We start from the raw sequence: 24648 nt of genomic DNA, 5'->3' as shown, positions 1-24648 counted from the left end.
CCACCCTCTTCCCTTTCCCCTCTCCCCCCCTTTAATTTGGACCAATTTTCATTCTTTTCCATATATATTTAATAAAATAAATAAAGGATTTTCTTTGTTGTGTATTGCAGTGCCATTTCTTTTTTAAACAAAGGCTTCATGGCTCAACATTGCAAGGTAATAACAAACAAAATGATTATACATTAAAATCCTCCCTCTCTTGAGACTCCCCTAGCCCTCCCCTCAAAACCACGAAATAGAATACAATTCAAGTAGTCTTTTTTTTTTGTTTGTTTTAAATGTATGGATATATAAGACAAAGCAAGTACAGAACTGGTTAACAGAGTGTCCCCGTTTTATTAGCAAGTGAGAGTATATCATAGGGAGATGTAATTGATTCCCCCCTTTTTATGGTTCCTAGACAGATAATATATATTATTTTAAAAACCAACCTATTTTACAGCCCTCTGCCCACCTCTCCAACCCATCTGCTCATTGAGTCCCGAGTCTCAAGTGAGAGACTTGCCTTTTCCCTGCCTGGGAACCTAACCCAGCCATCAGGCAGAAAGAGGCCACCACACTGATGGAGGTCACCAGGTTGACAAAGGCCACCGCGATGACAGAAGCCATCCATGTTGATGGAGACCATCCACGTTGATGGTGGCTGTCCATGCTGATGGAGGTCATCCATCATCCTGACTGAGGCCAACACAGCGATGGAGGAAAGCATGCTGATGGAAGCCACTATGTTGACGGAGACCGCCCATCATGCTGACCACGGCCATCACATTGGTTGAGGCCACCATGCTGATGAAGGTCACCATGCTGACTGAGGCCATCGCATTGGTGGAGGCCACTACGCCGGGGGGGACGCTTGCCCCATGTGGGGAGGGTCCCCATCATTCCCAAGGGCCATCTTCCACAGCCTTGGGCATGGGGCAAGGGGAGGAGGGCAGGTGGTTCTGCAAGAAGAACGCAAGGGGCAAGAGAAGGAAAAGGAGACAGAGGGACACGGGGCTGGCATTTCCGCACAGCAAGCAAGCCGTCAGGGTTGAGAGGATGGAGAAGCTGATCTTCACCAGGATCCACACAGAAGCAGGGCCTGGAGTTGTAACCGGCAATACCTTCACCATTCAGAATAGTTTGTATCTAGAACAGTTCCCTTTTAGTCTAAATCGTTGTTTTTTTCTTAAAAAAAAAAAAAAAAGAAAGAAAAAAAAAAAAGAACGCGTGTAGATGTATTTCTGTGTGTGCGTGCATCTGTGTACATGAGTGACAGCCAACTAGCTCATATGGTCATGACCAAGCTATATTTCAGAAGAGAAAAGAAACACATTTATCACACTTTTCCTAAAACGAAAAGCTAAAATTTCAAGTTCAGTATTCGCTATCTTGTTCTTCCCTCCCCACCCTCCCTTGCTATTTCTGGGTTTTTTCCCTTCCAACTTACTTTAGCACCATAACACATTTTAAACATTACAATCCCTCTTCAGATACTACACAAAATGTCCCATAAAAATAGTGCTTTTTTGCCAAAAAAGTTATATAATATATTATATATATAAATCAACTAAATCCGTGGCAAATGTGCAATGCAGACGCCTCCTCCATTTAAAGTGAGCATCAGCTCACTTTTTTTTTTTTTTTTTTCCCCTTTCCTTTTTCTTCTCTCTCTTTCTCTCTCTCCTCTTCCTCTCTTTCTCCCGTCAGCGATGGTTTCAAAAAGGTGCAAGTCGATTTGGAATCTTGTAATTAAGCACACACACAAAAAATGCAGATGGGACTCCTCGGAACTTCGTCTCAGTTACATTTTCTTTTTAAAGGTGCAAAAAAAAGTTATAAAAATAAGAAAAGTTACCAACAAAAAAAGAAAGAAAAAAAAAAATTGGATGGGAATGAGGCAAAAAAGTTACATCCCTCAACATCTCTCCCCATTTGTTTTTGCTTTTCACTTTATTGTCAAGAAAGACATGGAATGGACTTTTCTTCTTGAGAAAAATAAAATAAAATTTAAAAGAAAAGTTAACTTCATATCCTTTTTCCCTCTTGCTCGTTCTTTTGTCTTCTAGTGTTGGCACTGGGGATGTCACACAGCGCCCGGCAGCAAAAAGTTCAAGTGCCCAACTGTCCCTTCGTAAGTACAAGGCTTGAAAAATACTGGGTGCGCGAGGGAAACGAAACAGGCCTGGGAAACGAAACAACCCTCCCCCCCACCCCAAAAGGAGGACGCTGCACACGGCCGCTGCCATCCCCTCCTTGCTTGTGTCAGTTGTTTGGTTGGGGCCGGAGCGGCGTGATGGTGCCTGCCGCCCCGCTCCTCGGCTTGGGGACGGAGGGGCTCAGGGGGGGCCGAGTCTCGCCAGTCTCTCCCCGGGAGATCGCAAATCCAGCCGGCCGGTCACAGTTCATTCCTGGGGGCCGGTCGCTTCAGGGGATGCCCGCGGTGCCGGAGGCCGCTGGCTGGGCAAGGAGATGAGGGGACGATGCATCGCCCTGGCTTCCTCAGCTGCTTGCAGCCCCTCTGCCTGCCACCGGTACCGGCGGGCACGCAGGATGCCAGGCACCTCCCGCTGCAGCCGCTGCGAGCTCTTCTTCTGCCACACGTTGTACTTGGAGTACTTGGCGTGAGATGGCTTCTGGAAGCTCTCCTGGGGAAGGGAGAACAACGCAGTGTCAACACAAGGTGGGTTACCTTCCCTGGGGCAACCTCTACCCATGGTCGCCCGTGTTACAGGTTCTATTGGGTCCCCAGCACAAGGAGGATGTGGACAGAGGAGGGCCACAAGAATTATTAGCAAGCTGGAACACTTCTCCCATGAGGAAAGGTGGGGAGAGTTGGGGTTGTTGAGCCTGGAAAAGGTCCCAGGGAGACCTTGCTGCAGCTGGAGAGAAACTTTTTATTGGGACCTGTCGGAATATGCCAAGGGGCAATGATTTTAAGCTGAAGGAAACTGCATATAAGGAGGAAGTTTTCCACAACAAGGTGGCAAGATGTTGGGAAAGGCTGTCCAGAAGAGCTGTGGGTGCCCACTCTCTGAAGGCATTTGAGACCAGACTGGATGGGCCTTTGGGCAATCTGATCTAAGAGTGGGATGTGTCCCTGCCCATGGCAGGGATGGACTAGATAATCACTAGGGGGTTCTTCCAACCCAAACCGTTCTATGAGTCAATGGTTAGAAGTTTGTTTTCTGCAATTTCTTTGACTCCTCAACAGCTATAAACACTTCAAGGCTTTGCATGCTGCCTTGGCTGCAGAAGCAGCAGCTCGTAGAGCCAGGAGCAGTCCTCCCCTACTGATGGCCTCCCTTTTCTCCTCTTTCTTGCTTCAGGGAGCTAGCAGCCCGAGTGCAGCCTTACCTTGTTGAGGGCTGGGAGGCCCGCAAGGGAGGTGGCGGAGAGGTCACGCTCTGACTTGACGGACTTGGCACAGTAGGTTTCCAGCAGAGCCAGGTCGCAGCTCCGAAAGCAGCACTCCTCCACGATACCACGGTTGATCCTCCTGTTATTTCGTCCCACTGGTCTACCTGCAGGAGTAAAGGCCTGAGCGTTAGCCATCAGTGTAGACCATAGCTTCGTCACCTTTCACCTGTTGCCTGTTGCCTTGACGGCATCTCTCCTGCAGTTACCATAGACTGCAGGGTCCCAAGCTGGCACCTCCACAGCCTCATGATCACTGTATTTCAAAACCAGCAGCACTTCTCCCAAAACACTCATCTTCTTTGACATATGCCCACAAAAAGCCTGAGTTTCCCATGATGGCCTTCCTAGACAAACACTCTCAATACTGACAGGGCTCCCGGTGTGCGCACAACACTAATTGAAGGCACTTTCTATTGCTGTAATTTATTCCCTTCCTATTGCTCCTTAGCAAGCCCAGCGCGGACAGCAGTCCGGATGCAGACGCCGCACCGATTACCACAAATGTCTGCGATGTTGATCCTGGCAAGAGAGTTTTATTAGAAAGAAGCAGCGCGGAGCTGAGGCTGCCAACCTTCCTCTGCCGTGTTGACGCTTGGGCAGGTGAAGCGAACCAACACGGCTAAATTTTACCAGATGAGACAGCTCGTAGACAGCTGCAGAAAGAATACAGGCCCGTGACGGCATGCCAAGAATAGCTATTAAACTTAATCTTTTAATAAGGGTTCCTCTCCCGTTTCTTCCTGCAGAAGGATGCAAAAACCAGTGTCCAGTACAGCAACAATGAAGCACATCTCATGTCAGTATTTAAGTACAGAGAAAACACTCCAGAAGGCTGGCTCAGATCAGCTTCATTTTGTTCCTTCCCCTCTTGAAAGAAAATCAATGGGTAAATTTGGATTTTGGGGGCAAAACAAATGTTCTTGGGAAAAGCGACTTCCAAAATGTATAATGGTCCCAAACTAAATGGTTTTCTCTGGGCTTTCATACACAGGGCCAAGGCAAGGAGCTGAAGTGGAGGGGACCAGTGCCTACACTGGAGTAGAGGCCAGGATCAGCGGGGCTGCAAAAGAGACCCAGTACCACAGCCCAGCTGAGGGAATGCTGCTTTGGCCCTGTGTACAACCCATGATCCCACCATGTGCTCCAGATGAAGGCACTCAAGATTTTAAAGCTTTGGCTTGCAAGGTGTTGACTGATTTCCTCATGGGGAACTCCACCTGGATGGCCACCCAAAGTGCCCCAGGACAAGATGCAAAGCCAAAACATTTTCTGCATGTGCAATGCAGCCTGGTGCATGCAATGCAGCCCCGTGTCTGCGATGCAGGCACACATGTACAGTGCAGCTTTATGTGTATAACACCAGCATGCAAAACACACCGTGACCTTCCTTCAACACATTTTGCAAAAGCAAAGCCCCGGGCAGCACAGCACCTGCTATCTGTCAAACTCAGCCCTCACTCCATTTGCAGTGAGCCCTCTGCTCTGCTCTGGAGCATCACCACCGTGCACTGAGGTCACGAGAGCAAACACAGCATCGGGTGCATTGCGATGAAACAACTGACTCATACCGTGCAGCCCACCCTTGGCAGTCGTTTAAATGCTTGATTTTCCACATTCTTCCCCATTCCACTTCTTATTTTGGCAATTACCTCTCCTTTTTCCATTTTTTTTTTAAAGTCTTTATTTTTACTTCTCCGGAAAACTTTCAGATGCAACTTTTAGCCAGCTACATCGCAAAGTGAAAAGGATGGTTCCATCTCAGCAAAGGCTTGGTGATAGGAGCAATGCTGGGAGCTTATTCTTCTATCCTTAAAATGCTCATTGCCAGCAAGCATACTGGGTTGGGCCCTCCCTTGCAATGCAGTTGGGTGAGCTGAGTGTCCATTGCCATACAAGTGATTCCAAGGCAGGCAATCAGGGTGGCAATGGCTAGCAGAGAGGGGGGAAGGTGAGACAACCTGAGGTCATGTGCATGTATTCTTCACATATGTACGCCCACAGTAGATATCACTGCAGGGGAGCTGGACTAGATGACTCTTAAGGGTCCCTTCAAACTCAAACAATTCTATGATTCTATATATGCTGTATGTGTATGATAGATATGCATCAAAACAGATGCAACCACCCGACATCAAGGGCAATGTTTGGGTGAACCAGCCCTGGGCTATCAGCACCCCTTGTTTTGCCCACCATGTGCATGTCGCTTGCCCTCCAGCATTGCCTTTGCTCTGTTGCATAAAGTCCCTACATGCCATTCCCCTTGCTGGCACTGCTGCCAGCATCCCTGCAAGGGCCTGGGGGGGCACATCTCCCATTACATAATAGTCCATACCCATCGAGCCAAATGCCAACCCCATCCTCTATGGGAACACTGCTGCAGAGGAAAAAAACAGGCAAACATAACAAACAGGGATTTAGCATCAGAAAGCACCTGGAGATAATAACCCAGGGGAAAAGATGCCAGGACATTTCTAGTTAACAGTGATATTGCTGCTGACCTGGATTGGGGAAAGGGTTTTGTTCCGTAGCACAATTTACGCACAGACTAAAGGTTGAATTCCTTGGCTTTCATCCACCAGCAGCATCTCACTTGAACATCACTGCCAAAGCCAGAACATGGTAAAGCAGGGGGTGAAGCATTTCTCCTCCTCCGCTCCCCATCCACTTCCCATTTCTGCAATTACTGCCTTCCCCTAAGGCATCGTGCTTCCTCCTGGCCTTCCCAGGGGGCTTAGGAAGCAGATGTGTTCCTTGAAAAACTGTGCTCCACCAAAAACCTCTGCCTGCTGGTGCCCTTTGGCATCACACTGTCCTGATGGATGCACTGAGCATCCTAGTGGGAACTGGTGAGCACTCCAATAGTGGTGGTCAAGCATCCTGATGGGACTTGCTGAGCATCCCAGCAGTGCTCCTGGGACACCCCAGGGGTGGGGGCACCCAGAGGGATGGGAGGGTCCCTTCCCTGGATTGCGGCACCGAGGCATGTCCCCACCTTCGGCTCCCCTCTCCTCCGGTCCGTCAGGCGGCAAGCCGAGTGGAAGGGGACTTTGGGTGCAAACAGTCCCCACACCCCCGGCGCAGGAATGTCGGGAGCAACAAGGGGGCCTTTGTGCAGTGCCGTCCCCGTCCCAGTGCCCCCAGCCTGTCCCTCCCCTAGCCCCGGCACTGCGCTTTCCCCCCTGCTTTTTCCTAGTATTATTCGCAGGAGCGGCGGCACGCAAGAATGTGCCCCGTCAGCACAAGCGGCCGCAAAGAGCTAAATTCTTATCAGCTGTTGGAAAGGAGGAAACAGGAGCTGTTGTTTACAGAGAAGTCGGACGCCTCTCCCCCCGCAGCCCCTTCTCCCTTCCCTGCCGATGGTGCATGACAACAAATTTGCCGCTGGGACTTCCTCTTGCCCTTTTTTTTTTTTTTCCTATTTCTTTTTTTCCATGCTCAGCATCCATCCCCACGGCCGTGCCATAGGACAGCATCACCTTGCCGGCACCTGCAAGCCTTGAGTCATCCATGGAGATTGCTGCAGAAAAGGGAGAGCAATGCAGTGCCTGCAGCTGGGGCTTCAGCCTCCTTGGAGCTGTTCTTTTGCAGCCCCAGTGCTTGGTGGCATCACTGCTGCGGGTCTCAGGTGCAACCCGGGATGTGGCAAGGGCTTGCCGTGGGACCAGCAGCACTCATCCCCAAGGGTGTGCCATGCAAATTGTTGTCTCTTTCACAAACAAGTCATGTAAAACAGCTGCCTCAAGACTTAAAGGAGGCCTAAGTAGTAAAAGCCCTACAGAGGGATGCCAGTGGTGCTGAAACGCCCCCATAATAGGATTTTGTAGGCAGCTTCAACATCCCGAGCCCCAAGCAACAGCTCTCATGGTATTTCCAAGGGAACCTGGTAGCTGGGTTCATGCTCTGTGCCAATGGACGGACAGGCATCTCCATCATCAGGGGGCACCCTCCTCAGTCTGCACTGTGTATTTCCCCACCCTGGAATACCAGGGGTGTGAAACACTGCAGACACACTGCATCCAGATGCAAACTACTGCATCTTGGAATAGGGAAGCTACACCTTAGCTTAAATTACTGCAGCAGCAGAAAACCAGTGGCAGATTTTCATGCCATTTCCATTTTTTCTCAGGATTACCAGGCAGCCCATTCCAGCATGCAGAGCCACCTGTACTTATGAGACAAGGCCACCAAAGTCATCTACCTCAGGTATGAAACACACTGCTGGCACAGGTTTGTCCTCAGGTTGCAGTTGTCATCCCAGTAGCAGATGGACAATTGGTCAGGACAATCCCAGCCTCAGTGTTAAAGACATAAACCAGGACTGTGAAACATAAACATGCCCTACAGAATCATAGAATTGTAGGGGTTGAAAGGGACCCCCAGAGATAAGAGTCTGTGCAGTGGAAATAACATTTGCCACCAGAAGTCAAGAGTGAAGATTAATATGGGCAGAAGAACTAATGCCTTCACTGGAACAACTGATGGAGCTAGAGGGAAGAAAGAGGGGAACTGGGGATGACCAAGACTTTCATTGAATAGAACCAGTGACAAATGTACATTCACTGCAACCTCAACAGGTTGCTGAAGAGATGGAAATATGGGACTGATAGGTTTTCCTTCATCCCTCAGTGGTTGAACTCTCCAGAAACATTCAACAAGAAGGAAGGAGACAGGTGGAAAAAGAAGAGCAAGAATCCCCTTGTGAGCACCAGACTGGTCACTTGGCACAAAGCTACATTTCTGCCTTCAAAAGTGTTTTTATTTTGGACTGAGAGGATGGGTTATTCGAGGTGAAAGGAGGTCAGTTTGCCTGTAAAACAAAAGCCCCATTCCCTTTCATCCCCAGAGAGGGGGAGGAAAGAAGAGAAGCAAGCGAAGGGAGGTGGATGCTCCTCTTCAGAGAGAGAAAGAGGTGTGAGACTGGGATGGGTGCTTGCCACAGATATGGAAGGCAAAACCCAGTCCCCTCACCCCAGTGTGGCTCAGTGGTAGGAGAAAAGGGGGAGATGAGAAGAGAAGGGCAGTTATGGTGGAAACCCCTAGCTGGGCTCAGAGAGAAAGGAACAGTGCTCCCAAAAACATTACATCACCAGAACAAAGCCATCACCCGCAGGGCCTGGCTAGAAGGAAAGCCACCTGCAATGCCACCACACTTGTGAAGTAACGCAGGCTGAAGCCTGCTGGTAGCTGGACCATGCAGCCTAACCCCTACACCCTGCACACCCTCCACAGTCTATGGATGGAGTAACTCTCAGCCAACTGCAGCCCAGCCTGGCTGGGTATAGGGTTGTAGTGGAAATGCAAAGTCATGCCTTGAACCAGTGATTAAGCACCTGGTGGGAAGGCAGGGGTAATCCAGGGGAGCTCAGGTGCACACAATGCACCCTAATCCCAGACCTCATTTAAGGGTTGGAGTGCAGGAAGGGGATCTTGCTGAAGATCCCTGTCTGCCTGAGGCCCTATGAAGGTAAGCAGATTCTTTCTTTTATTTCAGTGCCCATGGTTGTTACATTTGAGCAAGTTCTCACTTGCTGTAGCCTGAGACCTTGCTATTCTGCTGTTATTGCTGCACTTTCCATTGCACTGCATTGCAAGGGTCTTCTCCAAAGCTTGCAGCAGCTCACTCCCTGTAAATGCTAGATTGGGAATAGAGGGAGGATGGCTCTTGGGACTGCTATATAAAAAAAAAAAATAGCTCAATACATTACTCAAGAGTGTATCACTGTAATGTAAGTTTCTCCAAAGCAGAGGCAAGGATGCTAGGTGCAGCTGCGCTACCTGCATTGTTTTCCCTACTGCTATGCCTTGCATACTTCCTGTAGTATATTATAGAGTTCAGTCAGCAGTGGGTTGCAGGACACAGGTTCTTGCCTCTCCTGTACAAGGAGAATACTATACCACCAGAAGGCATCACACCTAAAGCACTCTCATCTGCTCATGTATTACCGAACATCCATCACCTTACTCCTCCTCATCTACTAGTTGAGCTCTTGTGTTTTTGCACGTATGGTCCAAATCTCAAAAACACTCAAGGAAAACATGTTCCATACAACACCTCTGCAGATCCCTGACCTCTGTGGACAACAGCGACACTGCGGTTTTTGGCACTGGCTATGCTGTTTAGAAGGTCAGACATTGGTGTCATTAGCAAGTAGCCAGGAGGCCACCTAGGAGGGCTCAGAACCTGTGGTTATATCCAAGCGAGCCTATCTGGGTTTAAAAACAAGCTGGAATCCCAGCTCAGCAGAAATCCTCATTATTTTGAAGACTTATCCACATCAACAGCGAATGAACTACTTATCAGCACTGCCCAGCCACATCTGAGCATGGAACATAGGACCCAGCTTCCCCATTGGACCCTCCCTTGGCTCATCACTCATCTTGCTCCTCTTCTCACCATGCACAACACTGCCTTAAAGAGCACTGGGGTGGAGAACCCATCCTTCCCATCCCAACCCAGCTCCATCTGCATCATCTTGGCATAGCACGAGGCGGGCGCTGAGCATCATGTAAGCAAGTAGAACTTACTGAAGTAGAAGCCCCTGTCCCCGCAGACAAACTGCAGCGTGTCCACCAGCTCCCCACCACAGAGGGTCTCTGCCGTGCCATACGCCGCAGCTGAATCCAATGCATAGGCCAGGAAGGCCAGCAGTAGCAGCAGCATCTGCCTGGCTGCACACATCCTCTGCACCTGGGGAAAGAAGCAGGGTGTTAGATGGAAGACTGCCATGTCCTACCTGAGCGTGTGCTTCCCCAAAGCCAAAATGAATGAACTTTCTGCCTGTTGTTTGGAGAAAGCTGGCTTTTACTGGGAGAATAGTAGCCTTCTCCCTGTGCACCCAGAAGACACTGCTCAGGCAATCAAGGGGCTGATTGCACAAGCTATGTTTGCTGGTGAGGACTAGAACCAGAAAGACACACCATAGAAGCAGAGTGGTTCATGGGGGGTATCAGCATGACGATGCCACCACAGCACTGCATGATGCAATATCCACATTCTGTCCCTCAGTGATGAGCATCACTGCATTAATGCAGCCAAATATCCATGGTGGCCAAGAGGACAGCAAAAAATTAAGAGGGGAATTGTGTCAAAACTGCATTCGTCCATACTGGCTGCTAAAACTCAAGCAGAGCATCCCCTCTCGCTGCTGATGCTCAGCCAAGGCACTGGGTTTCACCTCCCATTTTCATCACCATAGCATCGGAGCAACTCGAGAATAATATCAGTTAATGAATATTACCTCACCCCCACGGGATGCTCAGAGATGGAGCTGAAGCCCGGGATAGATTAAATGACTCACCCAAGGTCACAGGGGAAGTCTGCAGCACAGCCAGGAAATTAGCCCACCTCTCCCAGGGCCCTGCTGTGGCCCCACCAGCAATAAAGCCACCCTTGCCACCAACCATTATGTGCACAGAGCTCCAGTAGTGTCAGAAAGAAGCCATGGTCCCAAGCCATTAGCTCTCCAAAATAGTGGAGTTGGTCATCACAGCACCACCTGCACTGCTTTAGTCGTGGCAGCATCAGCAGCGCAATCCCCTCCCAAAAAGCCTGTGATTATCCCATGCTGTTTTTGTTCTTTTTTTCTTTCTCTTTTTTTTTCCCCTTGATTTTCACGTGCACGCGATGCCCAAGTGGGATATCAGGATGACTAAACTGCTTTCTGCCCCCCAGCTAGTCACAGTGAGCATGTGCCTCCAGCACCTCATCTCCTCCCCTACTCCATCAATGCCCCTGCTATGGTGAGGATCGATTGGGGTGCATCATCTGCAACAGGACTGCTTTGGCCTCAACACCCCCAAGCTCAGTCTTTTGTCAGCAGGGTGATATCTGATGCCAGGGAGACCTGATATGTTCTGCTCCTTTGCAAAACAACAACTACTGCAAAACTTGTGCTGCAGGTGCACGCCTTGCCTGCCTCCAGCTGTTACTGGTTGCCCAAGCCTTAAATACCAACCAAGAAGTCTCCCTCTTGCTATCTATGTGGGAAGAAGCCATGAGGATAGCAATGGTCCCAGTGCTGACACCATACTGAAGGAGACCTGACAAAAGCCCTTCCTTCTCAATTCAACTACTGGGTACTCAGTGCTGTGCCTCCACAGCCCCCTTGGGGCAGGAGTATGAAGCCCTCTGAGCCTTGCATGTGCATACATCTTCCATGGCTGTGGCTTAAGCTCTGTCCAGCATCAGGAGTCAAAGCCATTTGAGCCTTCATATTTACTGCAAAGGCTCTCTTGTGCAATGGGTAACAGAGACGATGTGATGTTGGTGTTGGTCCCCACAACACTAGAAGAGATGCTACATCCATCCAAGTTTCATTATTGCAAAATGCAGTTGAATCAGTTGTATTGACTGCCATCCCTTAGTAAGTACACAGAGGGAGGTCATGCATTGCCGCACAAAGTTTCAACCAGGATAGCAAACAAGGAGGCTCCTGCTTCTCCCTTTGTCCACAGTGGCAAATATGGGACCAGGAAACTGCCATGGGCATGCAGTGATGCGCCCACGCTGCACAGTGCTCTTTGTGTTTGGGGAAACCTGAGCATCTCTCTGCAGCCCTGCGACAGACAGGTCACACTGGTAGTGGCACAGCTATGGAGAGGGTCCCCTTGGAGCAGCACTGGTGTGATGAGAGTGAGCACGAAGCAGGTCTGCAGCAGAGCTGCCCTCTGGCCTGAGACGGCCTGAAGGATTTGCTGAGGATTTGCTGCACGATCAGCTGGAGAGATGATTGTGGTCCAGCTGCCGGGGAGTCAGAAACCAAGAGGCCACAGTATGCTCAAAAGGCGCAGTTGCCAAATCTCAAGAGGAAGGCTCAGGCGTTTGTCACATTCAGGCTTGTGCTGAGCCAACCTAACCATGGTGCCTCTCTCTTGGGCAACATCTCCCAAAAAATGGATACTGAACCTCCTGTCTGACCTAATTCCTTCTTCAGTCTGGCCTTCATTACAATTTAATATGAACAGAACAACGTAGGAGGGAACTGACAGATGGCCCAGTCTGCAAAATTTGGATTTGGACAGCAAAAATAAAAAATAAAAAAATCTTGCTCTTTGTGGAGCATCTAAAATGGCAAAAAACTTTTCAGTTCAAACCCAATGGTGCCTGCAGGGAGGGGGAAAAAGCAACTTTTTGCATCACATCCTCCACTGCCCTTCCAAAAAAGCGGGCAGATTGGACATCTTTCTACTGTAGAAAATGCCCAATGCTTGTGCAAGAAGCAATGCCTGCAGTCACAGCATCTCTATCCCAGCATGCAGCTGGAGACATGGCATCCCTTGCATACTGAAATGTGTGCACGGGGCCATAAGGTTTTGCCTACAGATATGAGATGGAGCATATTGCTGCTGAGAGTGGAGAGGGGATGTGATGCAGTGTGCAGACGTCCCTCAGGGAGCAGGGCACTGACCTGGATTGGGGCACAGCTCTCTGAGGGCAGGAAGTGGGGGCACACCTACTATCACCACGTCACACCAGGGCCCCCAGCTCTGCCTATGGGCATGGTGATGCACTCAAGAGCCAAAAAGCAAAGGCCAGCACAGAGAGAAAGGTGCCTTGGCAGCCAGAAAGCAGCTGGGGTGGAGGAGCTGCCCATGGTACCCAAGGGAGAGGAGCCTGTGTGCTGTGCCTCGTTCTGGAGCATCCCACATCCCTCTTGCTGCCTCAGCCACGTTGTACCTGGTGTTTCCCAAATCCTTATCCTGGAGGTTCCAGCCTGGAATAGCTTCTTTCTAAAAAAGAAAGGGTATAAACCCAGCTCGAAGGAGGCAAAACTTTTGACCGCTGAGGCAAATAAAACTCACCCAAGCTGAAGGGTTCTGCTGCTCAGCTCTAATCACTGGGATTGAAAAAATAAAAAAAACCCACACAACTCACCATTCTTGGCACCTGGCTCGTATGACACTTATATGGCTGAGGTTGGCAATGCCGCCTCTATTTTTAGCCCTTGCTTTTTTGTCTTCACGACTTGTCCCCATCAGCAGCCCCGTGCCAGGGGTCACCTTTCCATGCCTGCGCCCCATAGCCAGCACTGCCAGAGCTGCGGAAAAACCAGGCTCCAAAAGGTGAATGGGGTATTCAGTACCATTTACTCACCCCACTGGGGAGTATTGCACAAATTTTGGTAGGCGGCCCAGAAACGTTTGATTTACGGCATGAAAAAAAGGAAATGCAATCTTGCTTAACTCTTCTATAGACAGCTGGCAGGACCCAGGGAAGGGATTTAAGTCCGTTTTAGTAGCCTCACTTAACTTCTTTCTTTATTGTTCCTCTCTCCTTTCTGCCTCCACGTCAAAAACCTGGAGCGTATCAGGGAAAGTTAACAGCAAGTTAAGCTGTTAAATCAGAAATTGTGGTGACTGGAGTTTACTGGCAACTGATATTCCCACAACACGTTGAACTTGCTTTATGTCTTGGCACAGGCAGCTTAACCCTTTCGGAGTCACAATGTGGCCCCCACACGGATTTCTTCCCCCATCCCTCCCGATCCCCTCATTCTCCATCTCCCTGCCCCGACAGCCCCAGCAGCCTCAAAAAGCAGAGCCAAGCTGGAGAGGAGCGGGAGGTCAGCCCCAGGACATGGGCGGGACAGGGTGGGCCACTTCCAGCGCTCGTATGCGATTCTGGATCCGCACCAGCGCCTCGGTCCCTCTAAAAATAAGACCTCACCTGCTGCGTTTGCTTTATTTAAAACAAGAAAAGATGTACAGAAGTGCTTTTCCTTGCAAGGCCAGCTCCAAAGCCTATAGAAATCAATGGAAAGCCACGCACCGACACCTCCGAGCCTCTCGGTCAAAGCGGCAGCCCCGCGGGCAGGCTGCAAAAAGGATCACCTGTCAGAAAGGGCCCCGGGACACACACGCAGCCGCCTTCGGGCTCTCCAATTTCATGCGGCGGTGGGAGGGACCCACGGTGTCAAATCTTTTATCCCTTAATGAATTTTCACAGGAGCCGGGATAGCCCCTTTGAAAGGCTGAGTGAACTTGTGTGGGTGTCGACACCGCCAAGCGAGATTTACAGCTCTGACCCATTCACCCCCACCGAAATTGTCAAGTTGGGTCCAAAACAGTTCAGCAGAGCTCAAATCAGAAGTGTCACTCAGTTTTATTCCTCCAGATGTCCTTAGCACAAAGTCACCCCTACAAAACCCATGACCCAGGCTCCTCAGCTCTGCTGTAAATCACGCCAGGAGGAGGAGGAACCAACCCAACACGCTGAGCCCTGCGGAGCGAAAGAAGAAACCGCACACGCACACCCGCACACGCAACCTGACAACAAATAAAAACAAAGAAAGCCAGGCCTGGGCCTCCCAAGCTCAGCCCAGCATCAGGGAGAGATTGCGGGTTTCCCATGGGAGGGCGGAAGGCAGCGCTGCTCTCCAGGTGCCAGCCCCGACCTGACTGTCACAGCACACCGTGGCCACATCTGCTGCTACGGTTGTGCGGAATCTCTGTTTCCTCATGTGCCCCAATTCCCCGCTGCTCAGCGGAGTGCTAAAACCCTTCCAAGTTGCTCTCTTAAAACAATTACTGTAGGGAAAAGCAATTGGGAGGAAAGAAAAAAAAATAATAATAAAAAAATCACACAAAGTCGAGGGCTCCATGCCAACCATTAACTCTCACTCCATTTTGGCTTCGCTCTCTTGTTTTTCCTCTCCGTATTTTTATCCCTCCGAGACCGAACGCGCCGCGCTGTTTTTCGGAAGAGTTTAACGATCCCCCCCGCTCTCGGAGCCGCGGAACGGCCCGTCCCTTCCCCGCGCCGCGCCGCCCCGTCTCCCCGCTTCCAAAATCGCGCCGCGCAGCGCCGGGGGGCCGCGCAGCGCCGCGACCTCGCATAGCCCCGGCCCCGCGGCCAGCCCGGCCCACGCACGATCGCGGCTGCCCGCACACGCGCGCTGCTGCCGGCCGCCCCCCACGCGGGACCGCCCCGCGCCGCCCCCCGCGCGCAAAGGGGCGCGCAAAGGACGCGCAGCGCTCCCGCCGCCATCGTCCCCCCGCCAGGTGCGCGGCGTCCGCGGACCCGCGTCCAAAACAACCGAAGCGTCGGGGAGGACGCGGGCAGGGGCACCCCCGGGGCCGCCCCGCACCCCCGCGGCGCGGCTCGCGAGTCGGCGGCGGGCAGCGCGGCGCGGGCCGGCTCTCGGGGTCCCTCTAGCGACACGCGTGGGGACGGCGGAGCCGGCGCGGCTCGGATCGGCTCGGCATGGCACGGCACCGGCATCGCGGCACCGGCACCGCGCGGCGCTGCCCGGTTCGGCGCGGCGCTGCCCGGCGCGGCTCGGCACGGCTCGGCGCGGCGCTTACCTTGGCGCTGCCGCTGCCGCTCTCAACTTCTGTCGGCGGCGGGCCGGGGAGGAAGGCAGGCTGCCGGCAGCGCTCATCCGTGTGTGCCCCGGCGCTTGCCATGCTGCTGTCCGGCCCTGGCAGCGATCGCGGCTCTGGCTCGCCTTCCCCGCGCCCTGGCTCGCTCTCCTCGCTTTGCCTTTTGGTATGTCAAGTCCCTGCTTGATTTGGTCTGGAGGATGTTATTTTGTTACGATCAGGTATTTTGTTATTCTAGAGAGCAGGCGAGCGCTTTCCTTTTCTTTCTCCTTTTCTTTCTTTCTCCTTTTCTTTCTTTCTCCTTTTCCTTCTTTTTTTATCCCTCCTTTTTTTTTTTCCCTTTTTTCTTTTTTTTTCTCTCGCTTTTTTTTTTTTTTTTTTTCCTCCTGGTTTAACCCCCTTTTCTTTTTTTTCCTCCTCTTTCTCTCCTCCTGCCTTGACTGCCCGTTGGGTGGCTCTCACTTTTTGGTTGTTGTGGTGTTTACTGACTGCGTCCCCTGGCTGGGGCGGAGGGGCCGGCTGCCTGCTGCCCGCTGCTCCCGGCTGGCTGCCCCACGAGCGAGGAGACGGGCAAGGCGCTCTAGCTGCCCCCCTTTTATACCCCCCCAATGGGCATGCTCTGACTTCCCCAGCGAGCACCAGCCCGGCCACGCAGCCAATAATGTTGCAGAGCGATCCCTCCCTCTTTCTCCCTCCCTTCTTCGTAACCCTGCGAAGTCCAGCTCGGGGAGCGACGGGAAGTTTCAAGCCGCAGGCTTTCCCCGCCCGGGAGGGGGTTGCAGCCCACCCCTGCCGGCCGCTGGGTGGGCTGGGGGCCGCGCATCCTCCGCCTCCCCCCCCAGGTGAAGGCGGGCGGCTGGGGAGTTCCGTCCCCAGCCCCTGCCCGCTGTGCTGGGCCGTCTCTCCCTGCCCTCCAGGGAACTGAAACTACTGTGGGGTGATCGGAAGCAGCGGAATCTGGCCGTGCCAGCCCTGCTTTTTGGTCCCGCTCTGACTGCGCGCAGGGCACAGGTGGCTGTGCCATCCGTCCTGCTCTGTGCTGGCCTCCCAGCATCTGCATGGTAGTTGCAGGCACGCAGGGGTGCAGGAGCACGGCCCCCCAGGTTCACACCGGCGCCCTGCCCCGTGTTACACACCCCTGTGTTGGCAGATGCAAGCCCCACATTGCCTGCACACATCTCCAGGGACAGCGTGGATGCCCATGCTGCGTGGGTACAATTGGATTTGGCACCCCCACGGCACCTCTAGTGTCTGCTCTCTGGACTGCCAGCTTGTGCAATTGCTTTGAAGCCAAAAGGACTTTTCCCAGGCTTTGCCATGAAGCAGCATGTGATCCGAATTCACCACCGTTGCATCCGCCGCTCCACCACCGGAGCTGCACAGTGATCACACCGGGCTGCACTGTGCACAGTTCACCTCCCAAAAAACCTGCCCCACTGAGAAGTGGCTGCCCCAGAGGTGGGCTGCAAGGGAACCCACTTGCTTTGCACCAGCGGCAAAGTCCCGGAGCGCTCGCTCGGGTAGGCGCAGCACGGGTGCTGTCAGCTCGCAGGGATGCTCAGCTCAAGTTGCAGTGCAAAGCATGCACCCACCCACAGCAGGCAGGGGCAGAGCTGCCAGCATTGCGCCTCGGGCTGCACATCGCAGGTGGTGCTCATGGTAGGCAGTGGCACGAAGGGGTGAGGGCTCCGAGAATCTCAATGACGTGTACTGAGGGAACTCTTTTTTTAAAACAAAATGTGCACGTTTGTAGTTTTGTTGGTTTTTTTTTTTTTCTTCTTCTTCTTTCGAGAATAGAGAACTCGGCGCCTCTCTGAACAGCTGGAATTGCCATAAACATGCCGAGGAAAATGTGAGGCTTGAGCAGGACTGGTCCCTTCCTGTTGAGCTTTGGAGGTCCTCCCCTGCCCAGCATCCTTCTCGTCTGCAAGCTGTCCTCTGGGTTGTGTCACTGTGCATTGTGCTCAGCAGACTCCCTGGTGTTGGGTGGTGAGCAGCCAGCATGCCTAGGAGAGGGGTGTGATGCTGGGAAAGCACTTGTGTCCTCAGCATGCTCCAGTGTGGGCAATAGAACTCGGCTCCTAGTGAGAAGAATTGATCTGGCTGTCAAAGAGAACGGGCTCTTGAGAAGTCCCACTGGCATCTTCTCTGCAAAGAGGCATCTCCACTGATGCCCACCTTTGGCTGTAGAAGTTTCTCTGAGATGCCCAGAACTTAGAACATCCGTGCCACGGATCTTCGCTTTCTATTCATCTCCTTGAGGAAGATCAAGCACCTCTCCCTACTGCAAGCAAAACCCCATCAAAGGGAAGGACTCAGCCTTGGCAGGGGGCTGTAAGCCCCTGTTAATAGCTGAAGGAGTCGGCTCCCTTCCCTCCCCTTCCCCCAGCCCAGCGCAAGGACCTCCTGAAAGGAGACAAAAGAAAGCTTGGAGGGGGTTAATCTCCCTGAGAAAAACAAGTGATTTTCCAGTAAACAACTGCAATAGCAAACAATGGGGGTGAAAAATAGCGATCATAAAAGTCCGCTCTGAGGAAGCGGCGACCCAATAGGAGAGGTGTCCCTCTGACTGGGGGGACAAACAAGGCAGCCTTTCGGTGCAGCTTCGGCGGCAGCAGCAAAATGCACCCCACAAGTTGCCGAGTTGGGTCTACTTGGGCTTGTGCCTTTTGATCTTTTAATTGCTTCTTAGTTATCCTTCAGTGCAAATAAATAGTGCATTGTGTCAAGAAAGAGGAGGGGGGCGGGGAAGGGAAGAAAGAGACACAAAAGAAAGAGCTGTCGCCCAGAAGAGAAAAGGAACAGGTTCTTTCCCCCACCTTTAAAGGAGTGAATATATCTGTATTTAGGGGGGCGAAGGAGGAGAAGGGGATGGGATTAGAAATCAAAGCGAAATAGGAGAGAAGCGCATTAAGCCTCGGGCATCCTTACAGTAGGAAGGAGAGAGGGAGGTGGTAAAACCCTCAGGGAGTTTATGCCGTGAGTTATGAGAGGATCCACGAGTGTAATATTGTTAAAGGTCAGCCCAAACCTAATTTAAACTGGGGATGTGTGACCTCCGCCCTTCATTTAATACAGTCATAAGGAACATTACACTGCAGATAGCTGGAACAATAGCTGCCTCCACCCCAAACTCCAGCCCATGGCATTGCCTGACAACAGGGCCTGAGTGGCAGGAGGACGAGGAGGGCATGGCTGGACCTGCACCAGAGAAGGCAGAGATGGAGAGAGAAGCACAAGCTTCCACCCCAGCATCGTAGGAAGCTTCTGGATTCCATCTGAATCCATGGATGTCCAGGGCATGCCCATCTGCAAAGCCCCCAGTGGCATTCTGGGTCTGGATGGCAGATCTGGGTGGCCACCTACACCTTGCCAAGGGTCTCAAGGGACGAAGGAAAGAACAGGAAAGCTGGAGCCAGGCCAGACCTTGCAGACAGAGGTGGGAAAAGTCACCTAATCCCAGCTCAACCGAGGCACCCATTGGTGCTCATTTGGTTTATTTCCCAATGAGCAGGAAGGGGATTTCTTGGCATTTGAATTGCACGTACCTATTTGTAAGACACCTCATATTCTCATTTGTCAACAATGAGGACAACTAGGAGAAATCAGACTACACTACTGACATTAGACCACAGGAGGGTGGGAACGGTTCCTGAGTTGGCATCTCCTGTCCTTGAAGACTGGCAGAAAATGTCATCACAAGACAGAACAGACAGTGATCAGGATGAGTCCTAAATGCAACCATTTAATGGCAGAGAAGTAATCTTAGTTGGCCCAGAGCATTTTTCAATGGCTTTAAGAAAGTGATACCTTTTGTTTTGTACAGCCCAGGAAATTGGCAATAACACGGTGTCCTTGTGTGCTGCTAAAATATATTGATCTCAGGGCAACTGGAACTGTTTGAACAGGAGAGATTCATTGGCGACAGGGGATGTGATATATGTAAGGTCCCTGCATGAAATTGAAGTCAAACAACTCGGAGTGGGAGAAATAATTCACCTCGGGCCTGTGGTCAGCAAGGAGCAAACAAGAGTGGATGCCAAGAGGGTCTGCTCAGGTCTCCTTGTGTCTGCTGCTAGGTTATTATATGGGCAGGGTCATCTTTTTGGCATGTTCAGGGGAAAAGGGACTCTTGGAGCAAATCCTGCGCTGGTCTGCTGATACCTTGGGGCACTCGTTGGACTCGAGGGTTGCTGGCAGATGCACACAAAGGATCTGGATGCTGCTGAACATTGCAAAACTGAAGTTCTAAAGAGGTATATTATTGCATTGTGCCTGAAGAATTTGTGACAGCAGTTAAAAGCACAGGTGTTTTCACTCCTATTTATATGGAGGACAAACTTGCATTTCTGCAGACTGGACAGACTTGGTATTCCTGTAGCATCTTTTAAAACTCAAGGCACTGTTTGCAGCATGGCCAAAGCCAGGAGGCTGGGGGCTGGGAGCACCAAAGGGTCAGACCGTCCCAGGGAGAGAGGGATGTGTCTCCTCTCTCCCCACCATCTGTGGAAAGAAAAGCATGTCTTGGTCATCCCCAACTGCCAAAGTGGGCTCCGAAAAGGGATTTCTGAGAAGGGTGGGATAGGGTAGATAAGGAAGAAAGCTTCCCCTCTCCTCTGTTTTGTTGGGGTTTTGTTTTGTTTTGTTTTTGCGGAGGGAGCCTGGAAGATTCCAAGTTTTGTCTGATTATACATGTCAAAAATGTTCAACAAATACAGTAGCAGAAGGAGAATGGGTCTGTGGGTCTGTGCCTGTATTAACAGCTAAGCGCGTCACAATTTCCTGTCGTCATCCCCCCTTTTTTTAAAAAAAACATTTCCATGGAAAGCTCACAGGAATGTCATACAGAGGAAGAAGTCCAAGCTCCTTAAAGGACCAATAAGAGCTTCAGCAGGCACAACTGGTTCTTCCAAGCACCAGAAGATGAGGTTGGCTCTTCACAACACTGTGCAAATACAGGGAATTATTCTTGAGCAAGTCCATACGCTGCCCATGCGCAGACTTTGCTTTGGTACAGCTCCTTAGATCTTCTCCTTGCCCCCCTGAAGCCTTCCAGCTCTGCCACCACCTCCTGCCCTCCCATCCAGTTCAGCTCACGTATTTCAGACATGCTTTAAAGGTGCATACTTGGAGTGCCCCTTTACTTCTCCTCAGAAAATCAGACACAAGAGCCAGAGGGAAGTGTCACACTCCAACAGGTTGTTTTTCCAGGTGCCCAGTGCAGGTGGTGGCACTGCACACAGATGGTGATACATCGTAGGGAACATATGTGGGGCCCTTATTGAGTGTGGAGAGGTGGAGTGGTGCAGATACATCTCTGTTGTGTAATTAATGGCCTTGAAAAAAAAAAACCCAGCCTGTTGGCTAAGCCCGAATACCTCTGAGGGGTTCAGGAATCCCAGCTATGTATCTTTCAGGCATTTCTTCCTCTGTTTTTTTTTTTTTTCTTTTTTTTTTTTCCCTCGCATTGCTGCTGTGCTTCAGTGTGGTTCTTTGTTTGCAGCTCTCATTGTCTTGTGGCAGAGCATTGGGCTGGGAGCTTCTCAGGACCAGGGTTTCCCATATTGAGGACCCCCATGACCACCTCTGCTTGCCAGCCCCAATTGGGGTCACCCCATCAATCTTTCAGGCCAAGGGGCTTTGTAGTGGGAGAAATGGATTGAAGATGTAGTGAAGATCCCAGAAGAAGGAAGGACATGGGGCCATGATCCCATTGGGCAGGTGGCTGTGGATACAGGGAAAAGGAGAAGTGAGGAGGTCGTGCGTGTTTAGCATAACCCATGCACAGCCTCCCTCTGCTGCAGCTATGGGCAAGTCACTTATTTTCCTTATGTTTTGCATCCTCGTCCATGATTTAGGTGTGAGAATACATCTTCTCGCCTTTGCCTTGCTTCCTTAGGGGCTGGGACTGATCTTGCTGGAACTGATCCTACTGAGCCTACAGCTGGAAGCAGTTGCGTGGGACTTTGCAGTAGGGTCCCCACTGCAGATAACATGGGGGCACATGTCCCAGAACACATTGCCCATGCCAGGGGTGACGGACACCCTCACGGGAGACCAGGAGGTGTGCACTGAATGGGATGGGTGATTTGTTTTCCGGCTCAACCAAAACGTTCACAATCATAACCCAGGAGGGGAGGCAACAGCACTTGGCAAACAAATTTACACTAAGTGCACTTCCCTGGAAATGTTTATACTCTACCGCTGAGAAATGTGGCGATAGAGCAGCACGGCGCCGGCGGAGCAGAGGATGCTGCATTGAGCCAGCTCCCAGCCAGGGTGGGCTTGGGGGCACAGGGAAAGGTAGCGGTGGTGGTGTCACCATCCCCACTTAGCAGGGGATATTCACCTCAGGACAGAGGGAACAGCAGTGCACCCCTTAAGGGTTGGAAGTGTGTAGGGATGGTTTGAGGAGAGCTGGGGTGAGCTTCTGGGACATGATAACCATTGGGACCGTGCATATTCAAAAGCCTCACCTCTATGGTCTCCTGTTGACCATCAGGGTTATTTGACCTTCAAGGAGTGGTCTGTAGGTGGGGCTGGGATCTCCAGGTAGTATCACAGTGCAAATAGGTATGGTGTGATCCTGTGTGATAGGGAAAGCTTTTTCATGGTGCTGGTTGCATTTCAGCAAGGAGGAAAGGTCTGTGGACAGAAATGCAATGGCTCTGTAGATGTCCCAGTGCTCCTGGAGCAGGAGACTTCATAGGGTGCGTACCCTAATCTAATTGCTAATTACTAGGCAAGTAACCCCCACAAAAATATACATATAGCTTTTAAAAAGAGCACATAGTGGGCTCACATAGCACGTGTGTGCACGCATGTATTTTTGTGCTGAGGGGGTAGAGAGTTCTTGGCTAAGTAGGTAGAGCCAAATGGCAGGTGACTCAAATGCTACCCCTATTTCTGTCCCCATTTCAGTGATGCCACTTGGGGTGACTCACTTGCTGTCTCCACGTCTCCTCTTCATCAGCCGAAGATAACTCCTACTGGGATACACCAATCCTTGGTGTGCTTCAGCATCTGGAAGATCCTAAGAGGAATGACACAGAGTGATGGGAAGCACAGGCACAATCCTGAACATCTCTATACCTGCTCTAGGGCATAAGCCCAGGAAGGAGCTGGAGAAGGTCTAAAGAGGTTTCTATTCCCTGTGTGTGTTTATGGTGGGCAGACTCTGAACAGGGTGGACTTTGCTTGCTTTCAGCATCAGAGGTGCTAATCCGATGTGCCGGCAGCCTGAGTGTGTGTGTGTGGCCATGTGTTCTCAGCCCTCCATGAAGCCCCGAAATCAATGGGCAAAGGGTTAACTGAGCTCCCAAGGCAGGTGGGAGCACAGGTCAGGCTGAGTGATATCGCAGACATGTTATTTGAAAAGCTAAGAAATTGTGGAATTCCTCACCTAATCCAACTTCCCCACAGTTTAAAGAAAACTGCAGTGCAAGATATGTCTACGTCTGAAGGAGACACCCCCCCCCCCCTTCCCCATGAACCTTCCCCTGTGTGCTCTGTATGTGCATATATGGAGCTCATGCTGCAAGCCACCCCATGTTTTGCTGGGCTTCCAGCCACTGGGATCTCTCTCCTGGAAAAGCCCATGAGATGCAGCAGCACCATGGGGAGCCAGGTCCTCTGCTCCAGCTCAGCAGACCAAGGAGCTGAGCAGCTGTATTGATTTTGTATTTAATCAAAGCTGGTTTTAGCTGGAAAAAAAAAAAAAAAAAAAGAAAGAAAGAAAGAAAAGAAAAGAAAAAGAAAAGGTGGGGTGTGAGGCTTTAATCTGGAAAGTTTTACAAATGGAAAAAGGCAATGACTAAGAAGACTTCCAGAAAAGTTTAGGCTTTTTTTTTTTTTCCTCCCCCACAACATTTCCTATCGGTTCTTCATAAAAAATATTTTACAGGATTCTGTTGGAAAAAGTGTTGCTTGCAAACGGCAGGTGTTGGCAAAGGAGCCAGTCATCAGCCTGGCAACTGTTGGTCCTCTCCTGAATATGGTGGCCTTTTTCCAGCCTGAACTATCCCAGCACCACCGTGGGCTGCAAGAAAATAAATGTGTTTTCTTGGGGGGTGGACAGGCAGCATGATTGCTGAGGCTTGCTGGAGTGATGGTGGGACGATGGTGTGCTCCTCCATTGGCATCTGGGTGGCTCTGTGAAGTCTTCAGCTTCACGGAACACAATCAGCAGTTGTCTGGTTAGAGAAATGTGCTCAATAATGTCAACTGGTTTCCCTTAAAGAGATGGAGGGGTGAGCTCACTCTGGGAATGACTGGAGGGTCCCTGGGCATTTCACACCTTAAATTTAAGGTGTATGCAGCCCTCAGCACATCCTCTTACTGACATGGCCCTGCAGGAGCAGATGTGCTGAAAAGCTGCAGGGAAGTGTCTGGAGGGCGAAATGTTGCTTAACCCCATAAAGAACCACTTAATGCCTCAAAACGTGAGAGCTGAGTGTGATTCATCCATTCCCAGTGAGCTTCATCCATCCCTTACCAAAAGCAGCATCAGAAGCAGAGATAAATGCATGGGCAGGATGGAGGAGGAAGGTCCCCAGACCTCCTGGCACTGTTTTAGCTGGAAAATAGTTAAAATACTTGTACAAAAATCTTTTGGTGAGACAATACAAAGATCAGTGGAAATCAGTTGCCTTTTGCAGACCCCAGATTAGGACATCCCCAGCTATGAGAGGTGGCTGCACTGAGCCTCAGTAGGACTGTGAATACCTGAACGTGATTAGCAAGTGGAATAGGTGATCTCCAGAGATCCCATCCAACTCCTGAGATTCTAAGATTATATTCATGGCAATTGCATTCCTGTTGCAAACCTGCCTCTCATTTGATTTCTTCCAGGTGGGTTTTGTGCTGAGCCTTCCAAGTCCAGCAGGTAGATCCTGGCAAACGAGAAGATTTTATTTTTTTTTTTTGGCC

At 51.1% G+C, this 24648-nt stretch overlaps 1 protein-coding gene across 1 annotated transcript; it reads right to left on the bottom strand.

The window, feature by feature from the left end:
- Positions 1–1178: 1178 nt before the first annotated feature.
- On the bottom strand, positions 1179–16282 carry IGF2 (insulin like growth factor 2). The gene is made up of 4 exons (XM_052695767.1): positions 15703–16282; positions 9925–10087; positions 3337–3503; positions 1179–2627 (listed from the first exon to the last, which is right to left on the bottom strand). Exons 1-4 carry the CDS (start codon positions 15802–15804, stop codon positions 2385–2387), a joined length of 675 nt encoding a protein of 224 aa, XP_052551727.1. The 5' UTR covers positions 15805–16282; the 3' UTR covers positions 1179–2384.
- Between the last annotated feature and the right edge of the window lie 8366 nt (positions 16283–24648).

This window comes from Tympanuchus pallidicinctus, unplaced genomic scaffold (genome assembly GCF_026119805.1).
Source record: "Tympanuchus pallidicinctus isolate F22 unplaced genomic scaffold, pur_lepc_1.0 scaffold3, whole genome shotgun sequence".
NCBI lineage: Eukaryota > Metazoa > Chordata > Aves > Galliformes > Phasianidae > Tympanuchus > Tympanuchus pallidicinctus.
The sequence above is the reverse complement of the archived record's forward strand: the minus strand, read 5'-3'. Positions and strand labels throughout refer to the sequence as shown.

Bases quoted from the DNA above. Each gene is read 5' to 3' on its own strand.
- IGF2 (XM_052695767.1), bottom strand. From the start codon at position 15,804: ATGGCAAGCGCCGGGGCACACACGGATGAGCGCTGCCGGCAGCCTGCC. The intron at 10,088-15,702 runs GTAAGCGCCGCG...TTCTTTCCCCAG, and splicing joins GCGGCAGCGGCAGCGCCAAG to GTGCAGAGGATGTGTGCAGC. The intron at 2,628-3,336 runs GTAAGGCTGCAC...TCCCTTCCCCAG, and splicing joins GCCTCCCAGCCCTCAACAAG to GAGAGCTTCCAGAAGCCATC.